The 18090-nt window shown below is 38.9% G+C and overlaps 1 protein-coding gene across 2 annotated transcripts in view; it reads right to left on the bottom strand.

Moving 5' to 3' along the window:
* Hsd17b12 (hydroxysteroid 17-beta dehydrogenase 12) overlaps window positions 1-18090 on the bottom strand; it is a 247081-nt gene that overhangs the window by 8640 nt on the left and 220351 nt on the right. For both annotated transcript variants that reach the window (XM_045159260.1, XM_004663338.2), the window contains exons 8-9: window positions 15625-15706; window positions 13609-13674 (exon numbers count right to left, since the gene is read on the bottom strand). In XM_045159260.1, the coding sequence (XP_045015195.1) occupies window positions 13609-13674; window positions 15625-15706 (148 nt within the window). The remainder of the gene's footprint in view (window positions 1-13608; window positions 13675-15624; window positions 15707-18090) is intronic.

The raw sequence follows: 18090 nt of genomic DNA, 5'->3' as shown, positions 1-18090 counted from the left end.
ACCTATGATGGAGGAGGACATGAGCCTCAGGGGTGCAATGCCGGTTTGTGTCTGGCTGAATGCATATACTATGCTCAACAAACTGTCCGTTAAGCACTTCTCTTAAAGTTCATACCGATACTTTCACTGTTGTTTAGAGAAGCTTCTCTTTTCAGATGGCAGTGACCTCTGGCATGACTCAAAAGGCATCATAGTGCTGAGAGGAAATGACAGAGGAGTGCTCAGCATTAAAACATCTCTAACACAACTTCCAAGGCTCAGGTCCATTGCAAAAAAGGTGGCAGAAAGAATGTAAGAGCCAAAGGAAGGGTAGGACTGCTTACATGGCAACCTTTCAGACACAAAATGGCCTAGATATCCATGACCTCGCAATGACTGGTACTACCTATACAAGATCCTTATAATAGGAGGAAAAGATGATGACATCAAAATAAAAGAGAGGGGCTGGAAAGATGGCTTAGTGCTTTCAGGGCATGCCTGTGAAGCCTAAGGACCCAGGTTTGATTCTTCAGGTACAGTGTAATCAAATGCACATGGTAGACAGAACATGCATCTGGAGTTCGTTGACAGTGGCTACAGAACCTGACATGCTCATTCTCATTCACTCACCCTCTGTCTCTAAATACATAAATAAATAAAAATACAATAAAGTATTAAAACAAAAAATAGTAAAATTGAGATGGCTTAGCAGTTGAGGTGTTTGCCTGTGAAGCCTAAGAACCTAGGTTCAGTTCACCAGTATCCATCTAAGCCAGATGCACAAGGTGGAGCATGCATCTGGAGTTTGTTTGCAATGGCTAGGCTAGAGGCCCTGGTATGACCATTCCCCCTCCCTCCCTCCCTCCCTCTCTTTTTCTCTCTCTCTCCTCTCTCTCTCTCTCTCAAATAAATAAAATTAAATTTAAAAAATTTTAAAAACAAAATAAGAGACTAATTGAAGGGGAAGGGGATGTGATGAAGAATGAATTTGTGAAGGGGAAAGTGGGGGAGTGGAGGGAATTATCATGATTTATTGTCTATAATTATGAAAATTGTCAACAAAAAATTAAAAAACCACATGTTTAACTAATTAAAGTAATCACAAAGACCAAAGCACTGAAAGGTAGTTCTGGAGGGAGTGGAGCCTGCAAGAGTTCTTCACAATGTTTAATTCACATTTAAATAATGTATTCTCTTGTGGTATCTTGCCAAGAGTAAGAAAACCCACTCCAATAGCGGGGCAGCTACAACCTACAATTGCTTTCTCTAGATTTATATGGTCCTTTCTGCATCCTCATTTATTCCCTAGTAAAAATCAGGGGCAGTTGCAGTTGGCAAATGATCTCCTGGTTGATAACATGTTTTCTTAGGTCCTGAGAGAAAAATCCTATGGTGCAGACAACACCTCCATGGGAATCAGGAAGGGCTGCAGGTCCACAGCGTTTGACATATGTAAGCCTAGGTCAGTAAATTCCATACATGTCTCCACATGCTAGGATGTGACCCTCTCCATCAATTTCTTCATCAGTCACTGTAGGTGATCATTTTATTACTTCTTTGTTTACTTACTTGCTGTCTATGTTCCTCTTGCTAAATAAAAATTTAACCATAGCAAGCTTTGGCTATTCTTTTTGCTACTATATATTTCTTAACTGAAGAAATTGGAACACACTAATTTGGGGTCCCTGAAGCATGTTGTGTTTAAATACCTAACCCCCTGTCTGGTGTACCTTGAAGACAGGGACTCGGGGTATGCTAAACAGCAAGTCCAGTCACATGATTCCTGTTGATCCCTGGTTTCTAATTTGTAACAAGGGCCTGGTTAATATCTAGCTCAAATGAAGTAATAAAATATGTGAATATGAGACATATTATAGACATTTGATAAATTCAAGTCTCTTTCTTCTCTTCTTTGTACTTAATATCACTTCCCATTTGTCAGTGTTTTTATATATGTCACATCATTCATTGTACTTGCTTTCAGAAGAGGAAATTAAGGCTCAAAATAATAAACTTTCTTCAGGTTAGATAATCACTGAGTAGTGACAACAGAACTCAAAATCTTGGTCTGGTGACTTGGAGCTCAGTGTTCTTTTCACACTGTCTCTAAAGACACAGGTGACAAATGGAGTTTGCATAAAGCCATAGACAGGATTGAGGGAGCACTGAAGCCTTTTTTTACACTGTGACTTACACCATTAACATGACTAAGATCCCTTGGAGGGCTTCCTGATGTCTCCTTGTAAGGCACATTTCAGGAAGCATAAAAAATTATCCAAGGAAACAAGATATTCGCATGTGTTAAAGTGTCTCCCTGCAGGCTGCTTCGTAATGCAAGGAAAACAGTAGCAGCCACTCAGCAGAAAAAAGTCAGTAACACATGACCAGGAGGTCGAAATTAATGCCACCAATAAGGAGCAGGTAAACACTGTCTTTGCATGTGACACTCTGAGAAGGGCACAGCAGCATATGTGCAGTATGTGCTGGCTGGAAAAGTATAACCTCAGTCTAATTATGAGGATGCATCAAATAAGCCTCAAATGAGGAATGTTCAAGTAAGAATAGGCAGCAATGTTGTGCACAAAAGTGGCAACACCATAAAGGATTAAGAAATTTGGTAATAAATTCAAATTTATTTTGGCAGAAAATCAAGAAGCAAGAAAATTGAATACCTAATCCTAGACTGAATGTTATGCTGGAAAATAAAAAATACTAAAAAGAAGGCTGTTAATATTATTGAGGCCCTAGGTTCTAATGGAAATTTATTACTGGGGTGTGGGGTGAAAGAGACTATAAAGAGTATTATTAGGAGGTGGATAAAATGGTACATACATGTCACCGCAGCACTCAGGAAGCAGAGGCCGAAGGATTTTGATTTCAAGGCTAGTCTGTGCTACATACTGAGACCCTGTCTCAAAAATTCATTCAAAAGGAGGAAGAGGGGGAGAGGAGGCAGGGAGAGAAAAAGGGAAGGAGGAAAGAAGGAAGATGAAAATATTTTATCAATGTCAAACCTAAATTTGGTAACTTCATTGTGGATATAAAGCAGAATATCCTTATTTTTCAGAAATGGACACATGTATTACAATTTACTCTAAGGTATTCTGTTACAGCAGCAAGAAAAGTATCAAATCCGAAGGAATCATCTCATTTCCTTAGAAGTACGTGCTCAACCATGTTTATTGCTGCTCAATTTATAATAGCTGGGAAATGGAACCAGCCTAGATGTCCCTCAACTGATGAGTAGATAATGAAGATGTGGCACATTTATACAATGGAGTTCTACTCAGCAGTAAAGAAAAAATGAAATTTGCAGAAAAATGGATGAACCTGGAAAGGATTATACTAAGTGAGGGTAACCCAGGCCCAGAAAGCCAAGCGCCACATGTTCTCTCTCATATGTGGATCTGAGCTACAGGTGATTGGGCTTCTGCGTGAGAATGAAAATACTTAGTAACAGAGGCCAGTAAGTTAAAAAGGAGACATAAAGGGAAGAGAAAGGAAGGGAGGAGGGTACTTAATAGGTTGATATTGTATATATGTAAGTACAATGATTGTGATGGAGAGTGGAATTTCAAAGGGGAAAGTGTGGGGGGGGACAGAGGGAATTAACATGGGGTATTTTTTTTATAATCATGAAAAATGCTAATAAAAAATAAAAAAAACCTCTAAAAAAAAGATAGGTGGGGCAAAATGTTAACAAAATTCAATCTGGGCAGAAGGTATTAGGGTGTTTTTGTACTATTTCTATTCTTACAGCATGTATAGATGTTATATAAGAAATCAAGAGGGCCATGAGAGTTTGCAGACAGAGAGCTCCAGAGGTCAATTTGAGGGTGTAGCATTAGTTCTGGTAGGTGATACTTACTTATCATTCATCCCTAGTCCACACAGGGCAGAGAGACGAGTCTAGGCCTTGGGCTCATTACCTAGCCAGTTAGAATACATGTGATTTTTTCTGTTTGAAAGATCTTAAGCATAAAACCACCCATTCAATTTATTATAAAGTCATAATGAGAACAAACAGTCCTCATCTGCAGAATGTACTCTTGAAAAGGTTTACTAAAGGTTATTCTTATCTTGGTTCAAAACAATGTAATTTATTGATCCCATAATTCACTCCTAGGTCATTTATATCACATTTTGTTACTAATGTTCTGTCTTTTTTTCCTCAAGATGTTGCTATGTTGTTCAGGAACAGGCCAGCAAACCAGACATTTATCTTCAGTTTTTATCTCCAGTTTCAAGAAACACTTTTACAATAGCAAATCTGCATTCTCAAAGGGAATTTTAAATGCTGTTATAAAATTATAAGAAATAAGGTGAAAAGGCCAGATGTGTTGGTGCACACATTTAATCCCAGCACTCGGGAGGCAGAGGTAGGAGGAACACTGAGTTTGAGACTATATAGTGAATTCCAGGTCAGCCTGGGCTACAATGAGAACCTACCTCAAAAAATAAATAAATAGGGCTGGAGAGATGGTTTAGTGACTAAGGCGCTTGCCTGTGAAGCCTTACGACCCAATTTGATTGTCCAAGTCCCACATGAGCCAGATGCTCATGGTGACATGTGTGTCTGAAGTTTGTTTGCAGTGGCTAGAGGCCCTGGTGTGCCCATTCTCTCTCAAATAAATAAAAATAAAAATCCTAAAAATAAATAAAAACAAGAAGGCAAAGAAAAGACAGTGGAGAAAAATCAAAGAGAAAAATTAGTAAGTAATATAAAACAATCTAAAACTAGAAAAATCTCTATTTTCCTCTTCCAAAAGGACAATCACATAGAGGCAAACCTAAAAACATAATTCTACATATTAGAAAAATCCTGAAACTTTGCAGCATAGCATGGATACAGAAATCATGCACAGGGGAGTAACTCAAGCAGCTCAAAAGGCTTTCAAAGCAGATGACTGCTTCATATTGCAGGGCCATGCTCAAACCAGAGTGGTCTGCAGTTCAAGATCTCCAGGGTGCCATAGATTAAGTATGCCATTTGCAACACAGAAACAAACAAGATAAGATACACTGAACTGAGGAGCAGAAGGAAAGGCCAGGCAGTAGTAGATAATAGTATATAAGACATAGGAAATCAGAAAGGAAACTGTAAGCATATGTACCCAGTGCCAAAATAAGGGTTCCCAGCTGAGCTGGACTGTGACCTGAGCCTTAGGGATGGAAAGGTTAGAAGAAAAGGGCACTGGGTAGATGTGTGGATTAGACCTGAAGAGGAGTTAAGCATGCAAGAGGACAGAGTATGCATGGACACCACAATGTTCCCTCTGTCCTGAACACAGAGAAAGCAAGAAGGATGACAGCCTGTGGAATTTGAATTAAATATATACATATATATAATATATTAATATATATAATTTACATTTATTATTAATTATTATTATTATAATATATTATTAATTAATTTATATAATATATATAAATATAATTTAGAAAGAAAGGAAAGAATGGGCATGTCAAGGCCTCTTGCCACTTCAAATGAACTCCAGACACATGCACCACTTTATGCCTCCAGCTTTATATGGGTACTGGGGAATCAAACACAGTTCATCAGGCCTTGCAAGCATTTCACCATTTTTCCAGCATCCTAAATTCAATTTTAAACTTTACCTCAGGTGCAGCCACTGGAGAAGTACAAAAGAAGGAAATATTATTTGGCCTGTATTTTGACCAAATCATCCAGGAAATATGGGTTGGATTGGAAGATGAAAATTTTGCAAGAAAGGAACATCACCAAAGAAAAACCAGTTAAGTTGTTCCTTTGAGTTTTATTCATGTCAGATGATTCTTTTCTCCCTTTGATTGTAATGAAGATGATGAGGTTCTACTTCAGTGTTATGGTGTGTGTTCACAGAACATCACAACTGTTTCCCTTCATGAATGTGAAGCTTTCTTTTTAACCAAATTCATTCTAAGTTTAGACTTCAAAGGAAATCTTGTAAACAAAGACTATGAGGCTGGAGAGATGGCTTAGCAGTTAAGGAGCTTGCCTACAAAGTCATGTTCTATTCCCCAGGACCCATGTAAGCCAGATGCACATTCCCTCCCTCCCTCCCTCTCCTTCCCCACCCCCCTGTCTCTCTCAATACCTTTCTCTCCCTCTCCTAAATAAATAAATAAAAATAAAAAATAAAGACAATGATGGATGAAATTACCTGATTTAAGATTCAGTAACAGGTAAGAATACAAGATTATCTAAGTAAAGCATTTCAGAAGACAAATAGTAGTATGCTTTGTAACAGTTTCTAGTTATATTAAATTAATAATAGCCAGAGAATCTAGAGGAAAATATTTGAAGGAAATAGGCTATGAAAATAAAAGAGAGGCTATCTTGCCTATTAATAGAATTTTAGAAATAACTTTTCTGCATTCACAAGGCCCCAAGTCATTGAAACACTTGTAGTTTTGATTTGCTGCCAAATTTTGGGCTCCTGATTTTGTTTCAGTGGTGTTTAAAACTTTGAATATAATAGCTTCATCAGAAAGAAAATAGCATAACACTGCCTAGCATGGGATGTTTTACCTCCCATGAATGCACTACTGGTCTCTTATTATCATATATACATACATACATATATAACAAAAATATAATCTACATAGCAGATGTGAGTTACCAGCCTTATGAATAGTTGTCAAGGAAGAGTGGTCAGGGGGTAGTGCAGCATAAAACACAAAATTCTAGAAAATCCTGTCTTCCCCAATGTACCCTATAAATATAGGAAGCTGCAACTCAAAATAATGCCAACTGGTTATGACATCTAGGCATCCCTTGAAGGAAAGCTAAGGAAGGGGGTTAGAGGTGACAGACTTCCAGTAGTCCCTGGAAGATAAGAGAGTATCCACTCTCTCTTATAACAAGTGATTCAGTTTCAGTATCTATTTAAAAAAGAAAAAGAAGAACAGGGTGGAACACTAAAAGCTAGCTAACACTTGGGCCCACCAGGACTATCTACAAATATGAGGGACAGAAAGGAACTAAGCAGCCTTGTTCCTTCACTTCCTTTGCACAGATAGATCTAGGAAGGGTTCAAAGCTGTTTTACAAGACTAGGCTCAGCAGTTAAGGCACTTGTTTGCAAAGCCTAAGGATCCAGGTTCGATTTTCCAGTACCCACGTAAGCCAGGTGCACAAGGTGAAGCATGTGTCTGGAGTTTGTTTGCAATGGCTAGAAGCCCTGGCATGCCCATTCTCTCTCTCTGCCCCCCTTCTTTCTTTCAATCTAGCAAATAAATAAAATATATTTTTTAAACTGTCCAACAAGCCAGGCATGGTGGTACATGCCTTTTATCCCAGCACTCAGGAGGCAGAGGTAGGAGGATTGCCATGAGTTCGAGGCCACCCTGAGACTACATACTACATAGTGAAATCCAGGTCACTCTGGATCAGAGTGAGACCCTACCTTGAAAAACTTTAAAAAAAAAAAAAAAACCCTCACAAAACTGTCCTATAGCCTACAGCAAGCAGCCTAGTGTTTAAGAACAAATACTTTAATGCCAGATGGACCTGGATTTGAATCCTTGATAAATGGGGAAAAAATGGAAAACACTGTTTAAGCCTATATTTTCTCAACTTATTTTTTTTTAAAAAAAAAAAAAGGTGAATCATGCTATCTTATGGGATCATTATGAGATTCACTAAAATGATACATATAAAATGTATGAAATCATGTGAAATGCAGTCACTCTTTCATAATAATTATTGTGGTTGATCACTTTGGGATTTAACATGCAAAAAGTAAAATGCAAGGCTCACAACAATGAAAGCCATAGGAACAGCAGGTGTGTTAGAGGTAGGGTAGGTGATATTCAGAAGCAAAGAGGGGGGAACTGCACTTCTCTCATGATGTTTAAGAGAAACCACTTAGAAAGAAGAAAAGATTCAGTGGAGGGGGGATTCAGGAGGGAGAAAAGAGAGGGTGTTAAGAGGTTATGATTATGGAATTCTGTCTATAAGTACAGAGGTTGTCAATAAAAAGTTTTGTGAGGGCTGGAGAGATGGCTTAGCAGTTAAGCACTTGCCTGTGAAGCCTAAGGACCCCGGTTCGAGGCTCGGTTCCCCAGGTCCCACGTTAGCCAGATGCACAAGGGGGCACACGCGTCTGGAGTTCGTTTGCAGAGGCTGGAAGCCCTGGCGCGCCCATTCTCTCTCTCTCTCCCTCTATCTGTCTTTCTCTCTGTGTCTATCGCTCTCAAATAAATAAATAAAAAATTTAAAAAAAAAGTTTTGTGAAATTCACATTTACTTTCTTTCATACTCTGTATTTATTTCATAGCACTGAATCTATTAAATTGAATATATTGAGCTGAATTTATGAAATAAAGGTCTGTTATAAAAACCAGCCCAAAATTGAACAAAGACCCAATACAAGAGCTAAAACTATAAACCTGTTGGAAAGAAAAAATTACTAGATTTGGCACCAAAAGGAAAAAAAAAATCTAGAAAACTTAGGCCACATCAAAATTAAAATGACACTCTCATCATTCATACATAAAATGGCACTATTAAGACAGTGAAAAGGAAACTCATTTGCAAATTACATATTTAATAAGGATTAATACCAAAATTACTTAAGAATTCCCACAACACCGCAACAAAAACCCCAACTTAAAAATGGGCTAAGGTTACTCAGGAGGCAGAGGTAGGAGGATTGCCATCAGTTCGAGGCCACCCTGAGACTCCATAGTGAATTCCAGGTCAGCCTGGGCTAGAGTGAGACCCTACCTCAAAAAACCAAATAAAATAAAATAAAATAAGATACTCTTCTTGGATAACCATCATGGGTAAAACTTTAGCTGCAAGAATTTTTGTTTTGTTTTGTTTTGTTTTTTTCGAGGTACTATCTCACTCTAGCCCAGGCTGACCTGGAATTCATTATGTAGTGTTAAGGTGACCTTGAACTCACACGGTGATCCTCCTACCTCTGCTTCCCAAGTGCTGGGATTAAAGGTGTGCGCCACCACATCTGGCATAGTTGCAAGAATATTAATCACTATTATTTACAACAGTAAAAAAAAAAAAAAACTGAAACCAATCAAAGACTCATCAATAGCATGGTGTTTAAGTAACTTATGGAATACATATGAACAGAATATTGGCCATCCATAAAAATTAAGCTGCATGTAGATTCAAAAACACAAAGCAGGGCTGGAGAGATGGCTTAGCAGTTAAGCGCTTGCCTGTGAAGCCTAAGGACCCCGGTTCGAGGCTCGGTTCCCCAGGTCCCACATTAGCCAGATGCACATAGGGGCGCACGCGTCTGGAGTTCGTTTGCAGAGGCTGGAAGCCCTGGTGCGCCCATTCTCTCTCTCTCCCTCTATCTGTCTTTCTCTCTGTGTCTGTCACTCTTAAATAAATAAATAAATAAAAATTAAAAAAAAACAAAACACAAAACAACACCCCCATCCAGATCTGAACCTCTTACTTCATACAAAAGCTAACTCAAAATGGATATGGATGTAAAAGTAAAACTTGAAAATATACAACCATTAGGACAATGTGTAGGAGAAAGCCTTAATATCAAAGCCTGGACAACAAACTTAAACTTGATATCAAAAGGAAAACTCATTTAAAAAAAATGGTAATTTGGGTGGGGAGAGGGCTCAGTGGTCAAAGATGCTTGCTTGCAAAGCCTGCTGGCCCAGGATTCAGTTATCCTATACCCATGTAAAGACAGAGGCACAAAGTGGCACATGCATCTGGAGTCTGTTTGATGCCCATTCTCATTCTCTCTCTTTCTGATGATAAATAAATAAATATTTTTTGTTTGTTAAAAAAAAAAATGGGCTAAGGCAGTTAGCTACCATAATGCTGAAGGGCAATATGCAAGTTGCTGGGGAGAGAAAGTCATCTACAGTCTACACTAGCAGTAGATAGATCCTGCAAGCTACAAAAATCAACCAGCAGTAAGTGGCACAATGTTATGGGGGTAATCAAGTGCTCTCTGGTTGGAAATGAAAGTCACTCAGTGGGAGGGAATTCATGCCGGTTGCGAGAACCAAGTTAAAAGCCTATGGCTTGGAAGGTCATAGATCCTACAAGGAAGCTTCCATTGTGCTTTGATTAAGTACAAATGTTAGGTCCACTAACAAGGTTCTCTAATGGTATGTTTAAGCCCTTTGGTTAATGCTAGTCTCACTTTTGATTAGAGAGCTTTTTTTTACAGATGGCAACAAATACCGTAATGATTCATCAAAATGACAGGAAGACAAAGTCCAGCACATAGCACTGAACAAGTCATCTCTATTTCACCCACCAGGCTCAGTAACATTGCAGAGACAATCTCAAAAAGAATAAAGTGCTGCTTTCACTGCTTGCCACAGTACCATCTCTATAGAGAGGGTGGTAGACACTGAGGAGACTCAAAACTCATCAAAGTAGAAAATAAGAGGCCATGGAGAGCTCAATACTATAAAGATATCTACTACATTCTCCAATGTTCAAGGAACACTGCAGAAGAGGGGATGGAAAGAATGTAAGAGCCATGGTGGAAACATACTTTGGGGCACTGTCCATGTGACATGGATTGGTACATTCATGACATCACAGTGACTGCTGGTATACCCACAATACCAGCACAGTTCTAAGCTCATCAACATTTTGACATGTGGGTGGAGGAAGCCAATAGGAAGGAGATTAAAAAAAAAAAAAAACAGGAATGGCTAACTTGAAAGAGGAGGGCCCTCAAGGTGGTGGGAGACAGGAGAGAGGGACAGAGAGAAAGAAAGAGACAGAGAGAGAGAGAGAGGGTGGGTGGGAAAGGATAAAGGGACAGGAACATGATCAAATTATTATATGTTCATATATTAAAGTTTGTAATTAAAGTTGAGAAACCTAAATTTCAAATTTTTCATCAATCATTTGAAACTAGTCATTTGGAAATTGTGAAACTTTTTTGTTAAACAATCACTAGTTAAAGAGATAAACTTGTGGGCTGGAGAGATGGCTCAGCAGTTAAAGCACTTGCTTGCAAAGCCAAACAGACTGGGTTCAATTTCCCAATACCAACATAATACAAGATGCAGAAAGTATCTCATGCATCTACAGTTCGTATACAGAGGCTAGAGGTCCTGATGTGTCCACTCTCTCCCTCTTCTTCTCTCTTTGCAAATAAATAAATAAAAATAAATTAACTTTTTGCCAGGCATGGTGGTGTTCGTCTTTAATCCCAGCACTCAGCAGGCTGAGGTAGAAGGATTACTGTGGGTTCGAGGTCATCTAGAGATGACATAGTGAATTCCAGGTCAGCCTGAACCCTACCTTGGAACACCAAAAATAAATAAATATAAATCTGTAACAAAGATTTTTTTTTAATTTATTAATTTATTTATTTGAGAGCAACAGACACAGAGAGAAAGACAGAGGGAGAGAGAGAGAATGGGCGCGCCAGGGCTTCCAGCCTCTGCAAACAAACTCCAGACGCGTGCGCCCCCTTGTGCATCTGGCTAACGTGGGACCTGGGGAACCGAGCCTCGAACTGGGGTCCTTAGGCTTCACAGGCAAGTGCTTAACCGCTAAGCCATCTCTCCAGCCCTGTAACAAAGATTTTTAAATAACACCTTCCTGTGTTAAATTCTCAATGTTATATAAAACAGTATTTTTTTCTTAATCCTTGTTGATGCTAATAAAATCAATTCACCTGAAGAAAATAGGCAAAGGACTTAAGTATACATTTCCCCAAATATGATATACAAATTGTAAACAAGGAGATATCACCAGTAATTAAGGTAATGTCAATCGAAAGTTTTTCTTACTCTCTCCTCACCCTGTCTGATCATATACACAGAAGCATACAAAACAAAAGATAGTTGTATGTGAAGATGTGAAGAAACTGCAGCTCATGTATACTGCTGGTGGGTACGTAAAATGGTACAGCTCTCTGGAGAACAATATTATGTTTTCTCAAAAAATTTAAAAGAAGCCGGGTGGAGTGGTGCACACCTTTAATCCCAGCACTTGGGAGACAGAGGTAGGAGGATTGCCGTTAGCTCGAGGCCACCCTGAGACTCCATAGTGAATTCCAGGTCAGCCTGGGCCAGAGTGACACCCTACCTCAAAAAAAAACAAAACAAAACAAAAAAACTTAAAAGAGAATTATGATCTCAAATATATTTCTACATCCATGCTAATATCAGCATTATCCACAGCAGCCATCAGGCAGAAGCAACCCAAATGTCTATCAATGAAAGAATAGATAAACAAAATGTAGTATGATACATACAATTAATATTACTCTCAACTTTTTGTGTGCATCAATGTGTGTGTACATGCATGTTCAGGGCATAGATTAAATGTCTTCCTCAATTGGTCATTATTATATTAAGACTGGATCTCTCACATGAACACAGAACTCACCGATCTGGCTAGGCAGCTTGCTCAAGGGATCCCCTGTCTCCATTTCCTGAGTGCTAGGACTACAGGTGATCTGGCATACCCACAGGTCTTCAAAATTGGGTGCCAAGTGCTTTACACACTGATCTTAGCCCTTATTCAACCTTCAAAGAATATTCTGACACATGCTTCAGCATGGATGACCTTTCAAGACCTTATGTCATGTGAGATGTACCCAAGGTACTATGCTAAGTGATTTGATCACAAAAGATTAAATACTAGGGCAGGAGAGATGGCTTAGTGGTTAAGGCACTTGCCTGCAAAGCCAAAGGACCCAGGTTAGATTTCCTAGGACACACATAAAACCAGATGTAAAATGTGCTATATGAGTCTGGAGTTTATTTGCAATGATTAGAGACCCCAGTATGTCTATTCTCTCTGTCAAATAAGTAAGTAAATAAGTAAAAATATTTTTAAAAAGATCAAATACTGAATGATCCTGTTCCTAGGAAGTAGACAAATTCAGAAAGGCAAAGAATAGAATGGTAATTGCCAAGGAATGAGAAATAGGGAGTTAGTGTTTATTGATATACAAATTTCATTTTTGGAAGATGAAGAAAGCTCTGGAAATAGATGGTGGCAATAGTTGTACAACAATATGAATATATCAATGCCACTAAAATACATGCATACAAATGATCAAAATGTTAATTTTTATTAAACTTTATGCTATGTTTTTATAAGCCACAATTTTAATGAGATATCAGTAATCAGATTCTCTCAAAATAAAACCATAAGAATTTAAATTTATTTATTTATTTATTTGAGAGCGACAGACACAGAGAGAAAGACAGATAGGGGAGAGAGAGAGAATGGGCGCGCCAGGGCTTCCAGCCTCTGCAAACGAACTCCAGACGCGTGCGCCCCTTTGTGCATCTGGCTAATGTGGGACCTGGGGAACCGAGCCTCGAACTGAGGTCCTTAGGCTTCACAGGCAAGCACTTAACCGCTAAGCCATCTCTCCAGCCCAAAACCATAAGAATTTAATTAAACTTCATTTGTTTACACTGCACTAGTTTCTGCTTTAGGTATCCTGCTTGAAAATCCTATAGAATAATTTTTTAAAATCTAGACTTAAGTGTATAAGAGGAAAAGAAAACATGTCTTTAAAGGTGAGTTAGTGTCACATTCACTTACTAAGGAATGCGATTTTTATTTTGTTGCCAAGACAGCAACTGTTGCTTGGAAACCACACAAAAACAGGGATACTTAACTGAAACAAATTCCACTCACCTGCACAAAGATGCCCTTGCTCTTATATTCTTCATGGAGGCACTGAGAGAAGAAATCTACAAAAGCCTGGGAGGGTAGTGGGGAAGTAAGAAAAAAACAAAACAAAACAAAACACATACATCAATCTGCCTAATGTGTAGCCATGGAAACAAAATTAATAAATTAATTGTTTACAACCATTCACTTCAAATGCAGAAGAAACAAAAAATACCTCAAAACCTCAAGTGATTTTCTGCCAATAAATGATATTATCTTTCCAAATATAATATTCAGATCAAGTTTTGATTTACTCAGAGAAGGTTCTTATAATCCCTTTCCCCCAGAAAATTACTTTCCAAGAAAAAAAAAAGTTGTCTATTATATCACAAAGGCTGTATTTCCACTGTCTACTTGTTACTCTAGCAGAAACACACTTTTGTTCTGTTGAAATTTTGCTGCTATGAAAAGAACAGCAAGCATTCTTCTGGGATAGCAGGATTGAAGAAGTACAGGGAGCTCAGCTTCTGACAATGCAGTCATAAATTATCTGTAAACTGTAACGTGCCATTTATTTAATGTGAACTCAACATCAGGCTGGAAATGTAAAGTTTATGTCCATGGAGAACACAAAGGATGTTGGCTTTCAACAATCATGCATGACAATATTTTAAATATGCTCACAGTATATTTCAGATAAAGAGAAAGCAAGTAGAGTTCAGGGGTTAAAGGAGAGTGCCAAATTTTTTCAAAAGATAGTAGTAAGTTTTCTTAAGTAAAAAAAAAAAAAAAAAAAAAAGACTGATGTTTTGTTCTTTCCTTTTTCTAACGCATTGCAAGTTCTTATGATGAATGTGTTAGAACTTTCCTCCTTTCCTTCTTTCCTTTCTTTCTTTCTTTTTTGAGGCAAAGACTCTAGCCCAGGCTAACGTGGGACTCAGGCTGGCTCAAGCTCACAATGATCCTCCTACCTCAGCCTCGTCAGTGCTGAGGTTAAAGGCAATAATGTAAGGAAGTGAATTGCAGTATAGTATGAGATAATGACATCTTACAGAGAATTCTGGCAAATTCTTGCCAAATCCTAGATGTGACAGTGAGCTTCTGTGAAATCTGGATCTTGTGGCAAAATAGTTACTCTTCCCAATCTATTTTGTGTGTGCCAAGTGAAGTTACAGTGTTGCATTCATATATCAACTCTCCAAACATAAGACTCATTAGTTCTAAACAAATGTGACTTAGTCTAGGTCTTTTTGGAAAGTAAAAGTAGCACTTTTAAAAGCAGTAAAAAGCCAGGCATGGTAGCACATGCCTTTAGTTCCAGCACTCAACAGGCTGTGGCAGGAGAATCATTGTGAGTTCAAGGCCAACTTGGCACTATATAGTGAATTCCAAGTCAGCCTGAGCTAGGAGACCCTACCTTAGACAAAACCAAAGGAAAGGAAAAAAACAAAAATAATTTCTGGGGGAAAAAAAAAATAATAATCATCAGGAGCTATAAGATATTGGTACCCTACTTGTAAGTCTACATCCATCACTACCTCTTCAGCTGTGACTACCCAGAAAATCTCCAGTATGGGGTATTTTTCTGTCATTCTTAGTCCATTGGAAAACTGACAAACATAGAATTTCAAGGAAGTGAAATCTGCTGGGCATGTTGGTACATGCCTTTAATTCCAGCGCTCAGGGGGCAGAGGTAGGAGGATCACCATGAGTTCAAGGCCTTCCTGAGACTGAATTCCAGGTGAGCCTGAGCTAGAGTGAGACCCTACCTCGAAAAACAAAACAAAACAAAAAACAAAAGTCAAATCTATATTAATTGCCCAGATGAAAAATTCTTCCTCAGTCTTTTAAAAAATATTTTTATTTATTTATTTGGAGAGAGAGAGATTGAGAATGAGTGTGCTTGGGCCTCTTGCCACTGAAAACGAACTCCATATGCATGTGCCAGTTAGTGCATCTGGCTTTGCAAGTAAGCCCCTTAACTCCTCCAACCCCCTTCTGCAGTCTTCTATGAACACCATTTATTGACATGCTGCTCACCTTGGATGCGGAGTAGATAGTCAACAGTGGAACTGGGTGCATGCCACTAGCAGAGGAGATGTTCAGAATCACCCCTTTAGATCTACAATATACAAAGTAGAATCGGACACACATTTGTTTGTAAATTTGTACCAGAGCTGCTTTTCTAACACATTTCTCTCTGCCTTTCACAAAAGTGTGGTACATCTGGTCAGTGAATGAGGCATATAATTCAATGAACTAAGAACAGCTCTTCTTTATGCTTAGCTCATTTCCCTGTCTTAGCAATCCAGGACACAAATGGTCAGCTCTACAGTTTCTTCTGGTAATTCTCACTTACATAGTGGGATGTAGTTCAGTACATCCCAGGTACAGAGCTTGCCTAGCATCTGTGAGGCACTGCACTCAGAAAAACAATCTCACATACACTCCTATACTCCATACCTACACCTTGTACTTTATTTTGGCACATCTTCACACTCTTTTTGCTGCAGTATTTAATCACTATAGGTATGTGTACATTTTCTCCCTCAACCAAACTGGGAGCTTCTAGATACCAAAGCCCTCTTTAACTAACATACAAACAGGTATTTCATAAAACTTTCTGGCAATGAGTAACTGCCCCTATATTTTCCCTGAATGGTAAATATTTGGGCATCAAAGAGTCAATTTGAAAATTATGTGACTCTATACTTCATTGAAGCGTTGTCAAAAGGCAAAGTTCACTTTTTTCTGTAACTTTTAGAGACTGTAGAAAGTTAAATGTAGCTGGTGTGGTGGCACACGTCTTTAATCCCAGCACTTGGGAGTCAGAGGTAGGAGGACTGCCATGAGTTCGAGGCCACCCTGAGACTACGTAGTGAATTCCAAACCAGACTGGGCCAGAGTGAGACCCTACCTCGAAAAAAGCAAGAAAAGAATAGAGGGAGGGGAGGGGAAGGGAGGGGAGGAGGGGGAGGGGAAGGGAGGGGAGGAGGGGGAGGTGAAGTGAGGGGAGGAGGGGAAGGGAGGGGAGGAGGGGGAGGGGAAGGGAGGGGAGGAGGGGAGGGGAAGGGAGGGGAGGAGGGGAGGGGAGGGGAGGGGAGGGGAGAGGAGAGGAGAGGAGAGAAGAGAAAAGAAAAGAAAAGAAAAGAAAAGAAAAGAAAAGAAAAGAAAAGAAAAGAAAAGAAAAGAAAAGAAAAGAAAAGAAAAGAAAAGAAAAGAAAAGAAAAGAAAAGAAAGTTAAATGTGCTGGGCGTGGTGGCACACTCCTTTAATCCCAGCACTCGGGAGGTAGAGGTAGGAGGATTACCATGAGTTCGCAGCCACCCTGAAACTCCATAGTGAATTCCAGGTCAGCCTGGGCTAGAGTGAGACCCTACCTCAAAAAACCAAAAAGAGAAAATTAAATGTCAGAATTTTACCAGGAATTTCTAAGTCTACAGATAAATGAATATTACTTTGTGAAAAGCAATGCTATAGAAAGACCTCATTTGTTACTACTGGCAGGGAAGATGTTCAGAATCACCCCTTTAGATCTACCACATAAAATATACCAATATCTTGTACACAAGCAAGCATATAGAGATGTGTAACTCTGATTTTAGGAATACCAATATTAATCACCAACTCTTACTCTCTCAAATCCATTCTTCTAAAAGGATATCTCTCTGACTCTCTCCCCTTTTCTCTCTCCATGTGGTGTTAGGAAAAGTACCTAGGGCCCTGTGCATGCTAGGCAAGTTATATACCAGCTACTGAAATCTGACTCTATCTACTTCCTGTCTGTCCTCTATGCCAGTTTCCTTTCCTTCAAGTTTGTCTTTACTCTGTGTATGGATATACTTCCCTAAATCCTGCTTTTTTCACTATGAAAAAGGGGGATCGAGACTGCATAGACCCTTCTTATACAAAACAGCAGAGAAAACATGATTAAATGGCCTGTAATCTGTTTCAGATATAAATCTGAAAAGAAATAATCCCCATTCCATCTGCTAGCCTCTAGGCAAGATGCCACTGCAGCCATTAAAGTGAAGCCTGGGCCCTCAGTTTTGCAATGTGTTACCACCAGAAACAAGGGAGACCCTTCTGAGTGATACATATTTTTCTAAGCAACAAAATTCATTAAGTCTTAGTGATAAAAATAAAAATTCAAATTTAAAAGTTATTATTTAAGGATATAAATAAGTGGCTAATATAATAATTATATATTGCTCTCAAAAGCAGTAAAAGTGGACTGGAGAGATGCCTCCGTGGTTAAGGCACTTGCCTGCAAAGCCTAAAGACACAAGTTCAATTCCCCAGTTCTCACAGGTGCACAGAGTGGCACATGCATCTGGAGTTTGTTTGCAGTGGTTGGTGGCCCTGATGCACCCATTCTCTGTCTTGCTTCTGTCTTTCTCTGCTTAAAAAAAAAATTTTTTTAAAGCATCCTGGTTGCTTTTTAAACTTTAATGAAAAAAATTTTATATACATATATATACATACATACATCTGAGTGTGGTGGCA

The sequence above is a fragment of the Jaculus jaculus genome, chromosome 9 (genome assembly GCF_020740685.1).
Source record: "Jaculus jaculus isolate mJacJac1 chromosome 9, mJacJac1.mat.Y.cur, whole genome shotgun sequence".
Lineage (NCBI taxonomy): Eukaryota > Metazoa > Chordata > Mammalia > Rodentia > Dipodidae > Jaculus > Jaculus jaculus.
The sequence above is the reverse complement of the archived record's forward strand: the minus strand, read 5'-3'. Positions and strand labels throughout refer to the sequence as shown.